The 18,991-nt window shown below is 27.1% G+C and overlaps 2 protein-coding genes across 7 annotated transcripts; both read right to left on the bottom strand.

The window, feature by feature from the left end:
- Nucleotides 1–48: 48 nt before the first annotated feature.
- On the bottom strand, nucleotides 49–7,754 carry LOC126844739 (caprin-2-like). The gene is made up of 11 exons (XM_050583136.1): nucleotides 7,445–7,754; nucleotides 7,173–7,339; nucleotides 5,454–5,696; nucleotides 4,944–5,105; nucleotides 2,331–2,486; nucleotides 2,141–2,243; nucleotides 1,915–2,048; nucleotides 1,679–1,846; nucleotides 1,270–1,591; nucleotides 882–1,133; nucleotides 49–803 (listed from the first exon to the last, which is right to left on the bottom strand). Exons 2-11 carry the CDS (start codon nucleotides 7,302–7,304, stop codon nucleotides 688–690), a joined length of 1,788 nt encoding a protein of 595 aa, XP_050439093.1. The 5' UTR covers nucleotides 7,305–7,339; nucleotides 7,445–7,754; the 3' UTR covers nucleotides 49–687.
- Nucleotides 7,755–11,185: 3,431 nt separating this feature from the next.
- On the bottom strand, nucleotides 11,186–16,682 carry LOC126844361 (lysine-specific demethylase phf2-like). Of its 6 annotated transcripts, none has more exons than XM_050582502.1 (7): nucleotides 15,775–15,848; nucleotides 15,078–15,160; nucleotides 14,926–15,010; nucleotides 14,470–14,573; nucleotides 13,806–13,999; nucleotides 13,570–13,702; nucleotides 11,186–12,361 (listed from the first exon to the last, which is right to left on the bottom strand). In XM_050582502.1, exons 1-7 carry the CDS (start codon nucleotides 15,780–15,782, stop codon nucleotides 12,282–12,284), a joined length of 687 nt encoding a protein of 228 aa, XP_050438459.1. In that variant the 5' UTR covers nucleotides 15,783–15,848; the 3' UTR covers nucleotides 11,186–12,281. The 6 variants fall into 6 exon arrangements, with proteins under 6 accessions (XP_050438459.1, XP_050438461.1, XP_050438462.1 ...); XM_050582504.1 differs by lacking the exon at nucleotides 15,775–15,848 and adding an exon at nucleotides 16,562–16,682 and having other exon boundaries at nucleotides 11,187–12,361; XM_050582505.1 differs by lacking the exon at nucleotides 15,775–15,848 and adding an exon at nucleotides 15,895–15,985 and having other exon boundaries at nucleotides 11,187–12,361.
- Nucleotides 16,683–18,991: the final 2,309 nt, after the last annotated feature.

Here is an 18,991-nt window from a genome sequence, read left to right as displayed (position 1 = left end):
AATCATTAAAGACAACTGTAAACAATGAATGTTTAAACATACAACACATAATATTTATATAAGTAATTCAGTATAAAGTGTTCAGTAAATGGTATTATAGAGTAACTGAAATATCTATTTTGATTACACATATTTCTTTCATATATAATCAATGATTTTCATTAATTTGCGGACGGTAAAATGTGTGAATGCTGATACATTTATAAAAATTGTAATAAGAAAACAAAACAAATTTATCATAAAAAAGAACATATTTTTGAATATAAAGAAGAAACATACATTTTTTACCACCACCTAGACATAGTATGCTAATAGAATCACCACATCCCAGCAATTGAATTAAATATTAAGAAAAAAAAAATATTAAGGAAATATTGTTGGTTTACCATACAATATACTTAACTGTAATTTGAATCTTGTTAAAATTACAGTTTTAAAACTTTTAAGTAAACTTAATTTTTTTTAGATATCAAATGTAATGAATTTTTAGGTGCAATGAATTTTAAAGTAACTTTTGAGAAATTAATTATGACTAATGAAATGCAACGGTTTACATGATTATAAAAATAAATGATACTTTAAAGAACAATGTAAAACTTAAAATTGAAAAATAAAAACAATGAAATAATTAAGCCACTTTTCTATTTTCTTAATTAGATGTAATGATGAATAGGAAAAATTGATTCCTTATGTTTGTCTTGAAGTACGAGAGTAATCATTATTGGAATAATTACTATTTTTGAATGAACGATTATTATAAACATAAGTATTGCCTTGTTGGTAACCACGAGCTGATCCACCACCTATAATTGTGCATTATTAATTACAGAATATATTAACCATATTATAAGGGAAAATTGATTATTAATTAATTTGTATACCTTCTCCTCCTGAATACTGTGTTCTAGATCTTAATGGAGCTGGTCTTTTGTTGAAATCATTAGGATGGCTGCTTCTTTCATAATTATTAGAATTATTGTACTGACCAATAGTTTGCTCCTGTGGTTGTTGACTATAATTATTTTGATAGAATGAGGAATTATTAGATGATGTAGTAACAGGATATTGTTGTTGCTCTTGCTTGCTAAATACCACAGTTTTTTGTAATATTTCATTGAGATTCTCTTGGTATCCTGAAACGTTAATATGTTTAAACAAGACACATACAAAAATTTAATTATTATAGATTAATAATTTTATATTAATACGTTTATTAATATAAATAAATATTAATACGTTTATTAATATATATTTTATATTATTTCTTACCATTAGTAACTACACCGAAGTTAGAAGAGGTATTTTGTTGTGACGGTGGAGTTGGTTTAGGTACTTGCTCTATCTGTTGCTGCTGCTTCTGTTGTTGTTCTAAATTATCAGCTTCAGCCATCTGCACCCAATTATTTTTAATGGCCCAGTCATTATTACTCCTATTGTTAGCAATCATTTGCGCCATGGGCCAATTTTCCCTAGGTAAACTATTAGTATCACCAGTGACTACTGATGCTCTATTTTGCCAATTTGTTTCTGGTTGCTCTACCCAAGAACTTGGAGCATTCACTACATTTTCAGCAGGATTTAGTTTCGTGTCCTACACAATAATGTTACACTTAAGTAGAAATGCTAAACATTTGTTTTTCAGCAACTATGTTCGCATACAATAATAAAACATACTAACATTGTAAGAACCAGCAGCAGGCGGTACTCTTGTCTGAGGTGGAGTTGCAAGAATTTTTAATATCGCTTCATCTGCTGGTCTATTACTGTTGTAAGCAGAAGATGAAAAAGTCTGAGTGGGGATGGAATGCAAATTCTCACTGGAGTGTTCTTCTTCTAGTTGAGAATCCTACATACAAAAATAAAATTAATTTACTGTCAATACATATGTTCTTTAAATTAATTCACATGTCATACTTGTAAAAAATCAAAAGAAGTGTTGAATACAGGATCAACAACATTATTGGATTGAATAGGTTGTTGTTCAACATTATTCCCACATAGGTTATTATTAGTAAAGTATATTGTTTCGATTTTATCAGCAATGAACTCTATATTAGAAATATTTAAAATTAGAAATAATATATTATCAAACGTATGTTATTTTTTGTTGTTACTTATCATAATTAATTCATAAAATTACCTGTTGAGCTATTTGAAGGAACATTATCAATAGAGTTTGTTGGTTGACTTAAATCCTGAGGCACATTTGTTTCAGTATTATTAATATCATTATTTGAAGCTATCTATAACATATTTTAACATGCATGTTTTTAACTTTGCTTATTTTTTACATACAACAAACGATTCACAAAATTTGTATTACTACTCACTTCATTGTCTAATTTTTTTACTACTTGATCAAGATATCCACTATTTTCTATCTTCAATAAAGATTCTCTTATATTTGCATAGCTTGTACCTGCTATACGATTTGGTTTGCTTTCTATTAGTTTAACATAATGCTTGGTTACAGTCTTAAGCTGATCCTAAAATAAAGAAGAATAACTGAGAAAATCATGTTATAAAAATATTAAACTAACAAATTTTATTCATACTAAATTTACTACTTTTAATATTTAGTGTATCCTTTAAATACAAAGTTGTAATACGTAACATAACTAAAAATATAAGTAGTGGACGACCTATCTTAGATAGAGCCAAGTCGTTCTATAATAAAAATGTTTCTAAATAACAGGGTTATAGCATTATGCACATCATAATATGTATGTATATAATATAGATATAATATTATATTAGATTTATAACTATTAGTTGTAGGATTTCCAAAATACTAATAGTTTAAGAATAGATGGATACTACTATTTTCAAGAATTCAAATTTGCTATTATTATTTGTGCATTTTTAAACGATTTTTAGATAATATTGTACTTCTATTTCCCGACATTATGATGTGAATCGGCATTATTAAAATAATTATTTAATCAATATTAGTCACATTTTTAATACTGTTCATAAAAAATAAATGTACAATAACCAACCTCAAAAACCTAACAAAAAATATGGTCTTCGTTCCTTTACAACCTAGTATATAATGCTATAAATAGTGTCTTCAGAAAGTATAATATTTGGTATTATGAATATTTAATTCAAGACTAAAATAAAAATAAACTAAAGTCTAGATAAATTTAAAATATACATAACATGTTTTGGTCCGTAATAATAATTGTATAAATTATTTTAACGTATATGGCTGCCAGCATATTGCAATAATTACTATATTTTTCATGCAAATCCATTTCTTAAGTTATTTAATTTAAAATAATAATATAATTTTTAAGTATTCATATTTATATAGGTGTGTAATTAGAATTCTAATACAAATATATAATAATTGTGCGTTAAAATTAATTAAACAAATAAATGTCTAAAATTATTTAATATTATTTATTCTGTACTTAGTCTTATATTTGTATTACTAAAAGCGCTGTTATCACATTATATTTTCTGGATTCTCACGGTCCGGTGTTTTACAGTCTGTGACTTTACGTTCCACATATTTACTTTACGTGATATTACACTTCTTAGATTTCAGATACCAGAATTTGACTGTCCGTACAATTACGGTCTGAGCGATTTTGTTTTCCGTATTTGTACAGTCTGTATAATTCAATTTTTTTTCCGTATTATTATGTTCCGCAAAATTATTTTCTAATGTTTTATAGCACCCCCTTTTATTAGCAAAGCTAGATGATATTTAATATCTAAAGGTACCAAGTGAATAAACTGCTGAGGACACGGATACATAAAAAAAAAGGAAAGCACAATATCTAACAATGAATCCAAGCGATTGTGTATAAAATTATACTTCATTAAATTAATATACGCTATGTTAATTAAAACATTAAACTCGTGCAAATTCAAATTAGACAAGAGAGGCGTAACACATTATTATTAACTGATCTCCATTTAATACCATAATACCTGAATAATCAGCTAATATAAAAAATGTTTAATGTATGTTATCACACACTAGTAACAGAATTAATATGCAAGTTATAAACATCAATATCAGAATTTGGTGGAATATAAACGGAACAAATAGTCAACGAATAAGACTTACAAATAATTTTCAAAAAGGATAGCTTGACAGAATTTTTTTTATTAACTAATACAATGACAGGTTTTTGTATTTGTTTGCTATTAACATACTACCACCTCTCATCATTGTACCGAGAACATCACATCTTGGGAACAAAGGCCAAGTTTTGTGTCAATAATATTCCACAATTAGGTTCCAGATAAGGCAATTATGTCATTGCCGAAGAGTGCAACATTAATTAATATTTTTTCCCAGCATCTCTTCTTAATTTTAATTTAGATGGCCACAGTTGCCAAAGCTCAGAAAAAAAAGGAATAACAATTTAACAATGTTTGATCCAATCTGATACAATAGACGTAAATTTAGCCACATTTTGTAATTTTTATTTTTGAAATTTTTAAACTTTTAAACACATTAACAGATGTAAATAAATCAGTAAGAAAAAAATAAGTATTGTTACATTTTTCAGCATGGATATTCAGAAATAATTTTTATACAGATATCAGAAATTATATAATTTTTTTAATAAAAAAATATTATTAGTCCTTGATTGTCGGTCCATAATTGCTGAAAATATTTTTTCTTGGGTAATGTTACATTAAAAAGAAAAGTTCAGTTTCCAATGAACAATTTTTTTTTTAATAAAACAAAACTTTATTCTGTGACTTTTAATTGAAACACGGCAAAAGTTAAAATTATTTTAAGTACCTTTTAATAACACTTAGAAACTAATATATTTATACAGCTAAAAATAGAAATTCTGTATTAAAAAGAAAATGTAATTCATTAATAAAACTCCTGATTCCTATACTTTATAATAGGAAAAAATAAATTTAATGAACTTCTTAAAATACTATTTTAGAATAAATAAATTGTAGCTTACCTCAAAAAGTGGCCGACCTTCTTCTACTTGACGTTTCGGGGATGTCAATTTAGCAAAAAGAACAAGTTTTAAAAGGTCTGTTTCAGAGAGTTGAACTGCTCCATTTTCACCTAACAATAAGTCATTTTTTACTTTTTCGTCTTTGATATTCTGTAAAATGTTCTAAAAAAAAAAAAATTAAAAACATTAAATAGACCAAGTTCTCACTGTTATTAATTTATAAATATTTTTTTACTGTTATTTAAAAAACCTAAATATCTTTTTATTGAACCCTTTCTTGTCCAACAGAAATTCATCATTATTTTTTAAATTAGGATTAAAAGTTTACTATTGCTGCAAAACGTATATAAACTTATGTTTATAAAATGTATTCAAAACAATAATTTTATTATTAAAAAAAAAAATTGTTATCTATAATTGGAATAATTTAGAATTCTAATCTATATAGCATAACTAACATAACTATATTCTATTGTTAGCAAATTTATCATATCAAAACTAAATGATTACCTGGAAAATCAAAACTTCTTTTATAATATTGTCAAATTTAATTGGTCTTTGTTCTGACTTCTCTTCCACTACATTAATTTTCTTTTGTTTAGATGACGTATAAATAGAATTCAGTTGTTTTTTTAAATTTCTTGCAAATTCTAATGTACTAAGAACTTCATTAAACTTTGATGCAGCTACTAATTGATCATCACTAAGTTGTATTCCTTCTCGTTGTTGTTGAAGATATCCTTCTAATTTAATCTACAAAAATTAAAAGCAAATTATAAAATGTTAGAAACATTGGAAGAATGTAACACAAAAACAATTTCATTTAAATTGTACCATAAGCATGAAGTCATAGAATATATTTTAGGGATTAAGTCCCCTAACCCTACCCTCATATTTACACAACTGTAAATAACACCTTGTTTTCATAACACCTTTTATGAAATTTAGGTCTACCTAAACACATGCTTTTTTTACATGTAGAGATGTTTAGAAGACTTGGTGTAGTTAATTTTTTTATCTCATTATCTTGATGAGTTTTTATTAAACAAATAACATTTTATTGATATAATATAGATATATCTTAAAATCCATTTGTTGAATCGTAATTTATAAAATTGTGACACAAACACTATGCCAATTAGTGCTACACTAATAAAATGTTTTTTTTGAAGTTTATAAAATAAAAAATGGGAAATAGTCTAGGGAGAGGAGGCTAAAAGAATGAAATAAAACTTATATTGCTAATTAGTTATAACTCTTTGCAGGTAATTTGATAGGTAGGTTGATATAGAATTACGCCCCTAAAAAATTGAATCTCATTATGCCACTGATGAGCAAGTTTCATGCAAGCATAATATATTATGCTTCTGTTTATAATAAAAACATAACAAAATGCAAAAACTTGTTATAGTAGGAATAATGATGATAATAATATTAAATTTGATTTAACCCATTAACGCCGGAGTTTTTTTTTTAATAATTGATGGAATTAAAAAAAAAAAAAAAAATTGTGTACTTAAAAATTAGAAAAAATTGGATGTTGCCATATGGCAACGCTAGGCGCTTATGGGTTAAATACAAATTGTAAACAACTAAATATGTTTCATACAACTTATTAGTACATTATTTTTATTTTATTTTGTGAAAACCCAAGTGTACAAAACTATATTCATTTCATGAACTGAATGTCCATATTATTGCCGGGTTTACATTTAGCCCATTTCCATGGCAGTGAACTTGCAAGTATATAAAAATATCACTCGCACTGACCTTCTGTCGCCAGTCTTTCCTTTCATCAGCGATTTTTTTGTAAGTCAAAGAGAATCAGCAGTAGGGGAATAAATATAGCAGCATGAGGAGCAGTGGCAATTGCTGAATGTAAACCCGGGACATGATTTATGCATTTCTTAATCTAAGAAAACCTTGTTCAAAAATGTTAAAAACATGATGTATGATAATTTAGATTGAATATATGCAAAGATATAATCATTTACCTAAAACTGTGGCACAGTTTAACTATTATACTAACATCTTGGCAAAAATTTGATGTTGGAACCCTCATTTATTGATCTTTAAAACAACCAGCTATAATTTAAGTTAAAAAGTTAAGATTAAAGTCTTGAAGTCCTACGAAATAAAGAAAGACTAAAAGGTGACAAGAAATAATTTGTTTTCACCCTAAAGTATATGTATCGTTTATAAGTACATGTGGACCCGTACACCTTTTACCTTTCGCTTTTCCAAATTTCTTATCTTATGCTCGATAACTAATATCGTTTGTTCCGCAGGATCGACAGCTTTTTTTTGCTGATCCCCGTTGCTGTTGCTATTGTTACTGTTGACGGCAGCATTCGACGTCATTGTGCCCACACGCAACGACAATCAATGCGGAACAACTAAATTAAATATAACAATCAATATAAATTTAATAAATGAATGTCTCGATAAGTAGAATAAAATGCTAAAATATGTTTAATAATATATGTAAAATAAACACTAACGTTTGAATCGTTAATGGAAGCGAATAGTAAATGATGTTAGCTGTAAAAACCAACTAGAAGTAAATAGAAAACGCACGCACAGACTGATTATGTTACGCCGCCGTCGGCCAGTGACATTAACACAGCGTCAAACGCCTATAGCAAATCGGTATGGGAAAAAAAATTAAAAAGAACAATCATGAACCAACACTATTATAAAAAATGGACGATCTGGGAGGGAGGAGAGAAGAGGATCAGAGTATCATACAATTTTTATCACACATATACATTATACACACACTAAAGTCTAATACACAAGCTTGGGCCGACGGTCATCGCCACAATAAGGAATTGGCCGCATGGCCAGTCGCTGGAGAAGGGGGCTTGCATTACATGAAATACATACTTTATTTATTTCATTATATTATAATAATAATACACAATACACATTTATACGATAACTATTAAAAAAAAACACATCGAAACATTTTTGTGGTCAGATTTTTTAGGAAACGTAATTGTTCCTGTATTTCGCTGCGCTAGAGATATCTCTAAATGTGTTAATACACATTTAATAAGATAATATTATAATGTTGTGTAGTTAAAATTAAATCAGTATTGACAATATGTCATTATGTAGAAATTATCATAACAAGATAATACAATACAGTCAAAGATGAGTCTAAATGGTATTAACTATAACTATTAAGTATATATTATTGTATACTCAATGCTATAACGTATTAGACTAATACAAACAAACGCGACAAAAAATGTCTACACAGTATGCATTAACAATTAAAGCCAGGGCCCAGGACTACAAAATACAAATACAATCCGCACTCCGTATAATCAGATTATTTAGTATCAGCCTTGACTAAATAACTAAATATTTAGTCTAGTATCAGACATCAGCTATCCCTATAAAAAGTCAAATCTCAACGTCGCACAGTGGAGTATTTATACAAAACACCTGGTCAAAAAATATATTTTTTAAAACCCCCAAAATAATAGTTTTTTAAAAGTTTAACACGTATAAAGGGGACGTAACAATCATTTTAAGTGCATTTTCCTTGTCACCTCCCTAAATACTATGTTAAAACTTTGAAGTTTGGTATTTCCCATTTTAGCCTATGGTAATATTATGTATGTGTAAATCTATAGTATGTGTCGGGTGTTGTCAAGCTATAATTTTTGTTCTAAAATATAGTATAGATACTAATGATAAGATCTGTAAAAAAACCTTCGCCAACTTACGCCATTAAAATCCTTATCACATTTACATTCGGCGGGCGCCGAAGTATAGCCACTAACAGAAGCAAAGAAGACGATGCAAATGAGGAATCACAGATTAATTCCTATTTGTTTTTAATTAATTTAATTACATTCTGATTTAGTCTGATTGTGTGTGACTGTGTATTTAAATTACTCAATGAATATTGTTAAAATTTATTAAAAAGTATAATTTGTTATAAAAAATGTTAAATATATTTCACTAAAATTAATTTAAATTATAAAAAATATAACCTAAAATCGTTTTTTAATTCATTTAAACTCCATAAAATATTTTTGGCCAGCTTTTTTGTTTAAATGCGGTAACTATACACAATGTGTTGACTCTAATTGCCGTCTGGTGTCTGATTTAAGATCTAATATTTTATTCATGACTAAATAATTAAAAAATATGTCAGCAACTTGTTATCAGTTTTTATTATTTAGTAGCCGGTTTTCTTTCTCAATTCTCTCTTTATGTTAATAGGTTAATCTGTGCAATTCGGATAATTTCGCTGAAGTACTAAAGTCTGAAATATTAACATTCAGTAAAGAGGATTTTTAAATAACAAGGAAGTGTCAAATTTATTAAGAATGATTGTATATTCATTTTTTTAGTTTTAAACAACAATTGGTTATTAATGATGTTTTGTTGGAGCCTTACAAATTGGTTCCAATTATTTAAAATAAAGTAAAAAAAAACTCAAATTTGTTGATGTTTTTATAAAATTTCCTTTGTTACCCTGTTTTAGTAAAATTGTTTCTCTTCTTCTTCTTTCTTCTTCCTCTTGAACTCTTGGACGCCCTCGTTTGAGATGGAAAGATGTGGTAAAGAGAGATGTAAAATGGAGGTCCAGACTGAAAAGTAAGAGCAGCTGATGGGTAGAATTGGTTGTGTATGACGGCATGGTCTTAGTGGCCAATAACACCCAAGAAGAAGATTATGTTTTATTTTTGAAAGATAAAACTAATTAAGTATATGACCAAACTAAATATCTAGAATTACCAACTCTATTAGTTACGATTTTATTCACACAGACATGTGCTTAGTAGAATAATATATGTGTGTTACAATAAATAAAAACTTATTGCCAGTATATTTCAAATATCTGGGAAAAATATTCAACTCAACGGAAAAACAATAGAATACAAATTGAAATTTTAAGTTTTCTTAAGTGTGTGGAAATTAAGATATGTTATGGCCTATATTTATTTAAAACATATTTTAGTCCATTTCACAGCTATATAGAGTACACTATTATAAATAGAATAGTTTATTAAATCTTGTTTACTGAATTTGGTGCAAAAAAATAAGAATGTTTGGTCTCTGGCAGAAATGGGAAATTTGGATCTCTATTATGTTATACACACTCACTTATAAGTGTGACATTAATTAATAGAATAATTTTTTTCCCAAGTTAAAAATAATTTTAGGGTTTAAACTTTTTTTCTGTTATTTAAAATGAAAATTGTCTCATTGAAAAAAAAAACTATCATGAAATTCTCATTACCATGTATAAAAAAATATCAGGATCCAAGGGGTAATTGATTTTTTATACTTAAATACGCCTATCCACCAATGTCTTAAGGTAAATAACTACTAATAAATAGCGTAATATTGTATTACTTTATTGACATTAAAACAGGTTACCGATTTATTTTACTTTTTAAAAAAAAGTTAAAAAAAATATATTTAAAAGTTATTAGTTTTTTTAATTTACTTTAATTGCTTTTTTTCATTTTTTCAAGTGAATTGCTTGTTTTATGACAGTTTCCACCAACTACCCCTAAAATGTATGGGTAGTTAAACAATACTGTAACTATAGGTTAAACTCTACTTGAAATTTAAGTATAGTTGATACAAACAGCCATTAGTTAACTTTTTATTTATTAAGTACATATAATTACTGTTTGGATAAAATGAATGATTCATTTGAATGTGTTAAAAATAAAAAATGCATGAAGGATTAAACTATTAAGTTTATCATTTTAGGATCTATCCATGTTGTCATTAGTTAGCTGATATTTTGGTCCCATTGTAGGGTCCATCTCGGAGCAATTGTCACTGTTCTACTGCCGTAACTATACTGACTATAGATTATGGCAACTATCAATTAAAGATAGACCATGCAATGGGTCAGAAACGTTAGCCAAATTGACAACATAGATAGGTCCAAAAATTATCAAACTAAATTACTGATTCAATTTGAACTATTAGCATAACCATAGTTTTATACTCATTATGTTTCAACACAATATTGTTTATATTTTGTATTTAACTTTAAAAACAACAAAAATGTAACTAGAAATTACAGTACAATTGAAAACATGATTAAATATTTATATTTCATATACTGCATATGAAAATGTCATTATAATAATTTAAAATACAAGTATTATAGTTACTGACTATATTTTTTAGTTTTACTGCATCTCGTTTATATTAAAAAGCTTAACAATACAAAATAAATTAATATAAATGTAAAGTAGTAATAAAAAATGCTTTTTTGTTTTCGCCTCAGCATTTATATTTTACATATTATCATCACAAAAATAGAAGGTATAAAATAAAATACTTAAATTGCTGGAAAGTATTATTTTAATTAATGTAAAATATTGTGTCAGACTGACATAAAAATACAGAGTAAAATAATAAAACTAAAAAAGTTAAAAATATCATTTTTATTACAATATTTTATATTTTGGTTTCGTTCAAACAATAAATAATAAAATGTTCATAATATTTACAATATATTATAAAAGGCATATACAGGGTGACCAGGTCAAACTGACCTAAGACATACAGTTTTTCTGAAACCAGTTGAAATATTTAATATATTTTGCCATTGAGTATACTTTTAATTAAATCATCACATTTTTTAATATTTTAAAATTAAACTTATATTAACTTTTTAAACCTAAATGAAAAAATACATATTTTATAAAGATTATATCTGAAAAAACTACAAAAATTATGAACTCTTCAATAATTGGTTTTAAATCATTACTCAAGGTGGTGCTATAAATGTTTAAAAAAGTTAGTGATAGTAATTTTTTGATAACATTTTTTATTCAAACCACATTTTCCCTCCCGCCTAAACTTATTTAAGTCAGCAACACCAAAAATGATTATTGAAAGCTGATCATCAATCAGTCATTAGTTTAAGAAGTTTGTTCTTTAGTTAATAGGAAATTTAAACACATATACCTATAATTTATAATTTATATTTTAAACATTTATCAGAAAAGGTCAGTGTCTTAATTTAAAGTATCACCCTGCATATTTATGGATTACTACGAAAAATTAATAAATTAATGACTTGAACACAAATTTGTAATATATTACTATAGTAAACATAATATATTTGATATCCTATTATAGCAATTACTCCAAAATGAACTTTTAACTATTATATTGACACTACATAGGCATAACAGTTTTTATAATTCCATAAAGTAGTATAAACACAATAAATATATTATTTTACCCATTTTTTTTTTAACTAATACATGGTGACACATATTTATGACTTAAAATGTTCAATCTTATTTAATGGAATAATGGAATTTTTTTTATACTATCCAGTTATTTCATCATTTTATGAATTTTTATTATACGTCCTAAACGTTGTTTAGGAGTGGCCATGCCTTTTCTAGGCTTGCAAACTGAAAAATAAAAATAAAATGGCATTTAATTAATTAATTATAAAGATTAACTTAGTTAAAAAGTAATAAATTCTAATTACTGCACTAATTATTATTATAGTTCATATAAAATAGGTTTCAACAAATATTTTGTAAAAATTACAATACCTAATTTTAATTTTGAGCAATAATGTTCAACAAATCATTATTAGTTGTAATACTAAATTATAGCAAATACTCTTTTAATAACTTTTAATTTCAAGATAAATTATTATAAAAGATAATGGATTTACTGTTATCATTAGATACATATTTTGGGACAGGTCATCAGTGAGATTATATGGGAAGATTGTGGTTCCTTCCACTATACTGTTTACTACCCATCAAACATAAATGCCTGACCAAGTATAGAACTGGTCACAAGAAACGCTAACACCTTACCCATTCGCCACTCTTTTTCCTCTAAACACCAAAAATGAAATACTAATTTGAGTTTCTTATTTCTTTGATAATCTTGAATACTGCAATCTTGTATTAATATTAACATCTATTGATAAAATTACATAGAACACCACATGTTTTTGATTTTAGCCATAGTGTAAACATTTATTAACATTCTGTTTTAGTTTTTTTGTAGTGGCGTAGAAAACAGTTAAATATAAAAAAACATATTGTAAATAATATTATGATAGATATTATGTTCTCTAAAAGCTTCTTTTTAATTGTTTTTTTTTTTTAAATTTTTAGTCATTACATTTAAAAAATAACTCTATCACAGACTCAAAAACGGATACAGTATACATTGTATAACGTTGTTTTTTAAGTGACCTCAGAATTTAAAGATTCTACAACCAATAAAACTTAAAATATAAGTCATTAAAACAGTGATAAAAATGTTACTTAACAATAATTTTTTTTTATAAAATAATTATTTTAGCTGAAAAGCTTTAATTAAAATCTATATTACATTAAATTATGAAAAATAGTTTTTAGTGTTCAATTTAAAAGTATTATTTTGAAAAAAAATTGTTTTAGAGAGTAACTTTTTTAATTCAAATGACCTACATAATTTTTTATTTGTCCATTGAAATCAAAATAATGTAATGACAATTATAATGTTTATATAACCAATTTTGAATAATTACTATTATTAGGAAAAACTTGACAATATTGTTTTTTGTCTATAGATTATAAGATATTTATTTATTTTTTAAACTACAATTTATTACCTTTAGGTGTATGTGAATCACAAGCTTTCTTTGGTTCATTGGTAGCTGTGACAGTAGAATCCATTTTGTCAATAAGTTTAGATTCACTTAAGTTATTTAAAATTGGTTTGGTTTTTTGTAAATGCTCCTTTTTCTAACAAAATGTTACACGTATAATAATTCTCATAACTTTATTTTAAACAATTATCAGTCAACTAATATTCTATCATTATTATTATTATTATCTAATAACATACCAAACGCTTAGCAGTTAATTCTTTTGTAGGTTTACTGATTTTTCGTTTCTTTTGATCAGTTAACGGTTTTGGAACTTTGGGATAAAGACATCGTATATGTTTACGAGGTCCTCGTTCACCTGAATTCAAGGAAGGTGGAGTCCATGTTGCGTCAGTGGTATCTTCATCATCTGAATTTGTAATTGGTGGATAAACTAATGACAACACGAGTACATAATTATCATTATATTAAACTAAAAATAATTTTATTTTAACTATTTACAATTTTAAACTTTTTAACAATAAAAGTGTAGTAAAAACATTTCTGGTGAATTTATGTAATTTATTCTTGCATTATTTATTTCAAATATTATAATAAAAAATTTAAATTGCAATTAAATTAAGTGAAACGTAATTAAAGTTAAAAAAAAAAATATTATTAACAAATTAAGTGTTTGTATCTTTAAAAATACTGTTTTTAATTTTTTGTTGATCTAAATTTAGTAAAATGACTACAATAAAATATCAATAATAGCATGACGTGGTTTTAATTTGTATATAAAAAATATAGACTATTTAAAGGAAAGAATTGTCATCACCGAAAGACATATAACTTATAAGGGGCAAGTTACCGCCCCTCCAAGGCCATAACAAGTGTTATAATGTATGGGAGCTGTGAACTTACTGAAATTTTCATCTTGGCGAACAGATTCAATGGGTTCATCACACAATTCAACAAACTCTGATTTAGTTTCATCAACTTTCTGAACAATTTCACAAGTATATGATCTATTTCAATGATAACATTTTGTTTTTAATAATGAATTATTATTAATATACCTAACAAGTCAATGACCTGTTAGGTCGGTTGGACAATTCTTGCTCTACTAGAGACTAGTTGCCATCATGGGTAAGTGGTTATGGTGCGGTGGTTTCTTATTGCCTTCCGCACCAGTCAGGAGGCCATTTCTTTCTCCAGACGGTTGCCCGCCCAGCTAGAGAGACGGCCAGCGACCGAGATATGAACCACGGCTAGTGCGTAGAAACACCGCCGCGGTAACCCTCTCGGCCACAACACCTGACATTATTAATATAAATAGACTAAAACAAGATATGAAATATTAAAGTTTAAACAACTTACACAATTTCTTCATGATCTAAAGTAGAATCTTTTGTATAAATATCCACACCTTGCTCTTGTTTTTTTATTCGTATTATCATTTTATCTAAAAATTTAAAAATAGAAAAATTATAATTTTTTAATTATATTTTTTAAAAACAATTATTTTTTACCTTGAGATGCAAGTTCACTTGAATATTTTAGTGAAGGGTCGTTAAGCATATTTTCAAGCTCTAATTCCATACTGTCCATAATACTGTAATATATTAAAATCAATCAAATAAATTAGCTATATTTATAAAATAACATATTATAAATATTACAAAAATCAACAGTTTGTATAACTGGGAATCCTTGAAAGTTAAAATAATATTTTGGGTCCCAGAAATCCTAAATCATTCATAATAAATATGTCATAATTATTATGCGAGTAAAATGTATCAAACAAATGTAAAAATATAACATAAAATTGATTTTTATCATAGCTTACTTTGAAAAAGTATAATAAAGGATAACACAATTCAAGATATTAGAACGACATTTTAATAATTATCTATTTTCATAATAATTGTTGAAATATACTAGTTTTTGAAGAAAACAAAAAAAACTGTTTTTTAAAGCTAATAATAGTGGCGTAATAATTCCATAGTAAATAATAATAAAAATTAGACATACAATATTAGATATATCACTTAATTTTTAGATTCGACAGTGAATATATATTAAAAAATAGCAAATGCAGAAAGAAAGTATAACTTTGGGCAGTAAACACTATTTAACAATGAATCTTAGTCATTTCTCGTATCAACAATATAGCTAATATGATTACTATAAAAACAAATTGTGGCAGTAGATTTTATATAGACCTACTTAAACATTAATAGTAAACAACGTTAGTAGGTAGACAAAAGTCAAAACAATTTAAAAGTAGCCAAAATTATAATTTATGTGTATTTAATATAACTATAAAAATAACAAAAATACAATTACTATAAATATGATAATAATATTAAGGCTTTTCTGTTTAAACAAACATTATTAAGCAAAAATACTATTTATTGTGTTACGAAATGACATTTTATACATCCCAGAACAAATAAAACAGTATTACAATAAATTAAATAAATAAAAATAAAAATATTATTTCCAAAGAATACTTATCAAAATTATTATAAGTACTCACCCAGAGTGATAATTCTTGGCGCTAAATTTACTATTTTAATTTACAATATAAAAATGTTGAGATCGGTAATTTTAGATTTAAAAAATATATAGTATAGAATTTGTTGAAGAGTATAATGTTTACTATTTAGAAGTTAGGGAATAGTTGTTACTTAATAGTTACAACTTTTAATGATTATTAGTAAACAAGCAATTTAAATAACGATTTTTTTTGTAAATAGAAAAAATTGAACTATTTATTTTCTAAAATACACCAATACGTTATCACCGTTTAGCGTTAAGTTGTGTTACATAGAGACAAAACATTTCAGGGACAACCTAACCAAACCATGGTTCTGGTCACTCAAAAAAGAGCTGCTTATCAATCATCCGAATTTTCGAAGAAGACAGAAGTATTGAATACGATAGTAACATTGTATACGGTAATATAATTTGTAGACGGTAATCGGTAAATAGTTGTGGTAACCTGACTTACCAGTATTGTCATTTTATGATGTTATGATCTTATCACACGTAAATTATGGAAGCAGATGTTAAAATCTTAGACCTTTTACTCATAGTCCGGTCCATCCTTTACCAAACACATTGATAGCCGCGAGCCGACATAGCACAGTGATGCAGACCGCCTATGGAACAGTGCTACCATAAAACCGTGTGTTCAATATATTAAAAAATATTGTGCATTGACAATATAATATTTGAAATTAAATATTTATGCTTATAAAATAAACGAAGACTATATTTTAATATTATTAATAATTAGTTCTTTATAAACAAAAATATTAAACATTTGAAATTATTCAATTTCAAATAATATTCATATAATATACAATAATTTTTGTACCGTATCAGAGTAACTCAGTAATCGAAAAGCGCCACCTATGTTGACACGGGGGAAACGTGAAGAGGGTCGGTCTATGAGCACAGAATAACTAAGTTATTCTGTGCTATGAGTAAAAGGTCTATTCTTAAAATACATAGATATATACTAATACTAGATAGCCGTCTTCGAATTATCAATGAATCTTACGTCATATGCATAGATAATAAATGAATGTACTAATTTATTATCTATTGTCGTATGCAATGTAGGCACAATCGGTAAACAAACGTTATCAAATACACTATCGATGATATAGTAGCAACGAGTAAAATTAAAAATTATAAAGGCATAAGGTAATTTATTCAAGATGATAAAGCCTAATATTGATAACGTTTGTTTAACATTGCTTATGGCGGCGGCTTCAACTAATTTCAGGGCCCAGATATATATAATAAACTATACCCTGTTCGCCAAAAGAGCATGGTGCGACCCGACGAAAATTAGCCGTTCTGCGCATCCCCCGCGACACCCAGTGTGACTAGAATTCCCCCCGAAGTCCGCCCTGTCTGCTAGCCTTAGTCTTGCTGCTTAGTCTTCAGTCTACATGCGCAAACTCGGCATGCTCTCTCAGCGAACAGGGTATAGATTGCTAACTGTACATGCCACCAATAGAGCAAATTGAAGCAGCCACTTTCCACCATCTTGGTGGGAAATAGAACCTTATCACGTAGAATAATACATTTTTATAACAATCACAGATATATATATAATATTGATATAATAATATATACATATATATATATATATAATATGCATTGATAACACACATAAACCTCACCAGAATGGCAGACCGTCGGCTTCAATTCTTATCGCTAGTTAGCAATCTAGTTTATTAATTATTATATATATATCTGTGTTTCAGGGTGATTATGGCAAAGACGGTGGTACAATAATAGAATGCTTCCACGTAGTGTACCCCGGGCAACGTCTTTAGACGGCTAAGTTCTATCACCCCTCTGGCAACCGCCATATGAATAAATAAATAAATGGCAAATACGACTATCTAGTATTAGTATATAATATTATCTATGTTAAAATATAATTTGCGTGTTTACAATAAAAGGATAAGGTCTGTGCTATAGCCAAACTGCCATTAAGAGGTCATCAATGTATAAATGTATAATGCAAGACGAGGAGTCTGGAGTCTTCTTTATTACTGAATACTGTAGGATTAAATAAAGCATTACAACAAGTAAAACTGTAAAATTCTAGATTTCTGACAAAATTGTAAAGTAGTCTGCTAAGTAAACCAACAAAATTAACTAATCGAGCCCAGATGGTTGATTAACTTGACGGGCCTTTAATCAGTGACTAGAAGGTTAACCGACACCGTAAAACTACCCAACAGATTTTATCATTGATTAAAACTTAATCACTGTTTAATCAACAACGGTACAACTGGCCCTAAGTGTTTTAAATTATACAATTTAATTACGATTCGTATTTATACACTACTTATAATATATTACTTTATAGTTACAACAAACTAAAAAACAAGTATTTTCTCTGCAAAATTCAGCTTAATTACTGTATACCGAGTCCTTATATTCGTTTGCACACTGCCCATTTTGAAGTATTTTTGTAACAATTAATAATACTTTACATGTAAAATAGTACCGGCAAATTACAATTAAAATTGGTTTTCGATTACACTGCGTATGTTGTATTTATTTACAAGGATGAAACCAATAGGAACAAAAATATGTTTGGATACTTTTTGTATGAACATTATGTATATTCAATGTTCCCTAAAATCTAAAAGTATATTGTGTGTATTGAATAAGGATTTTGTTGTGCGTCATTCGGCATAACCCCTCATTATTATTATTTTTTTTTTTATATTAAACCAATCCTAGTTTTTGGGGGGCTTGGCGAATACGAGGGCGTTCTATTGTAAATTCAAAATTGTGCGCGGCTTATGCGTTATGGTAGAAGACCTAATTGTAATTTCTACATTACAAATCGCAATCACATATTATTTACTTTGGTGATCGGATAATATCAGGCTTAACTACGTAATTT

Source organism: Adelges cooleyi, unplaced genomic scaffold (assembly GCF_023614345.1).
Source record: "Adelges cooleyi isolate 19-005CV unplaced genomic scaffold, UGA_ACOO_1.1 ACOO_flye_CR_arks_rails_tigmint_CR_PRNA_651, whole genome shotgun sequence".
Taxonomy (NCBI): Eukaryota; Metazoa; Arthropoda; class Insecta; order Hemiptera; family Adelgidae; genus Adelges; species Adelges cooleyi.
Note: the sequence above shows the minus strand (reverse complement) of the source record. Positions and strands in the feature narration are given on the sequence as shown.

Bases quoted from the DNA above. Each gene is read 5' to 3' on its own strand.
- LOC126844739 (XM_050583136.1), bottom strand. From the start codon at position 7,304: ATGACGTCGAATGCTGCCGTCAACAGTAACAATAGCAACAGCAACGGG. The intron at 2,049-2,140 runs GTAATTTTATGA...TTTCTAATATAG, and splicing joins TCCTTCAAATAGCTCAACAG to AGTTCATTGCTGATAAAATC. The intron at 1,592-1,678 runs GTTAGTATGTTT...ATTATTGTGTAG, and splicing joins CTGCTGCTGGTTCTTACAAT to GACACGAAACTAAATCCTGC.
- LOC126844361 (XM_050582502.1), bottom strand. The intron at 14,000-14,469 runs GTAAGTTCACAG...TGTTGTCATTAG, and splicing joins TCGCCAAGATGAAAATTTCA to TTTATCCACCAATTACAAAT. The intron at 13,703-13,805 runs GTATGTTATTAG...ACATTTTGTTAG, and splicing joins AATTAACTGCTAAGCGTTTG to AAAAAGGAGCATTTACAAAA.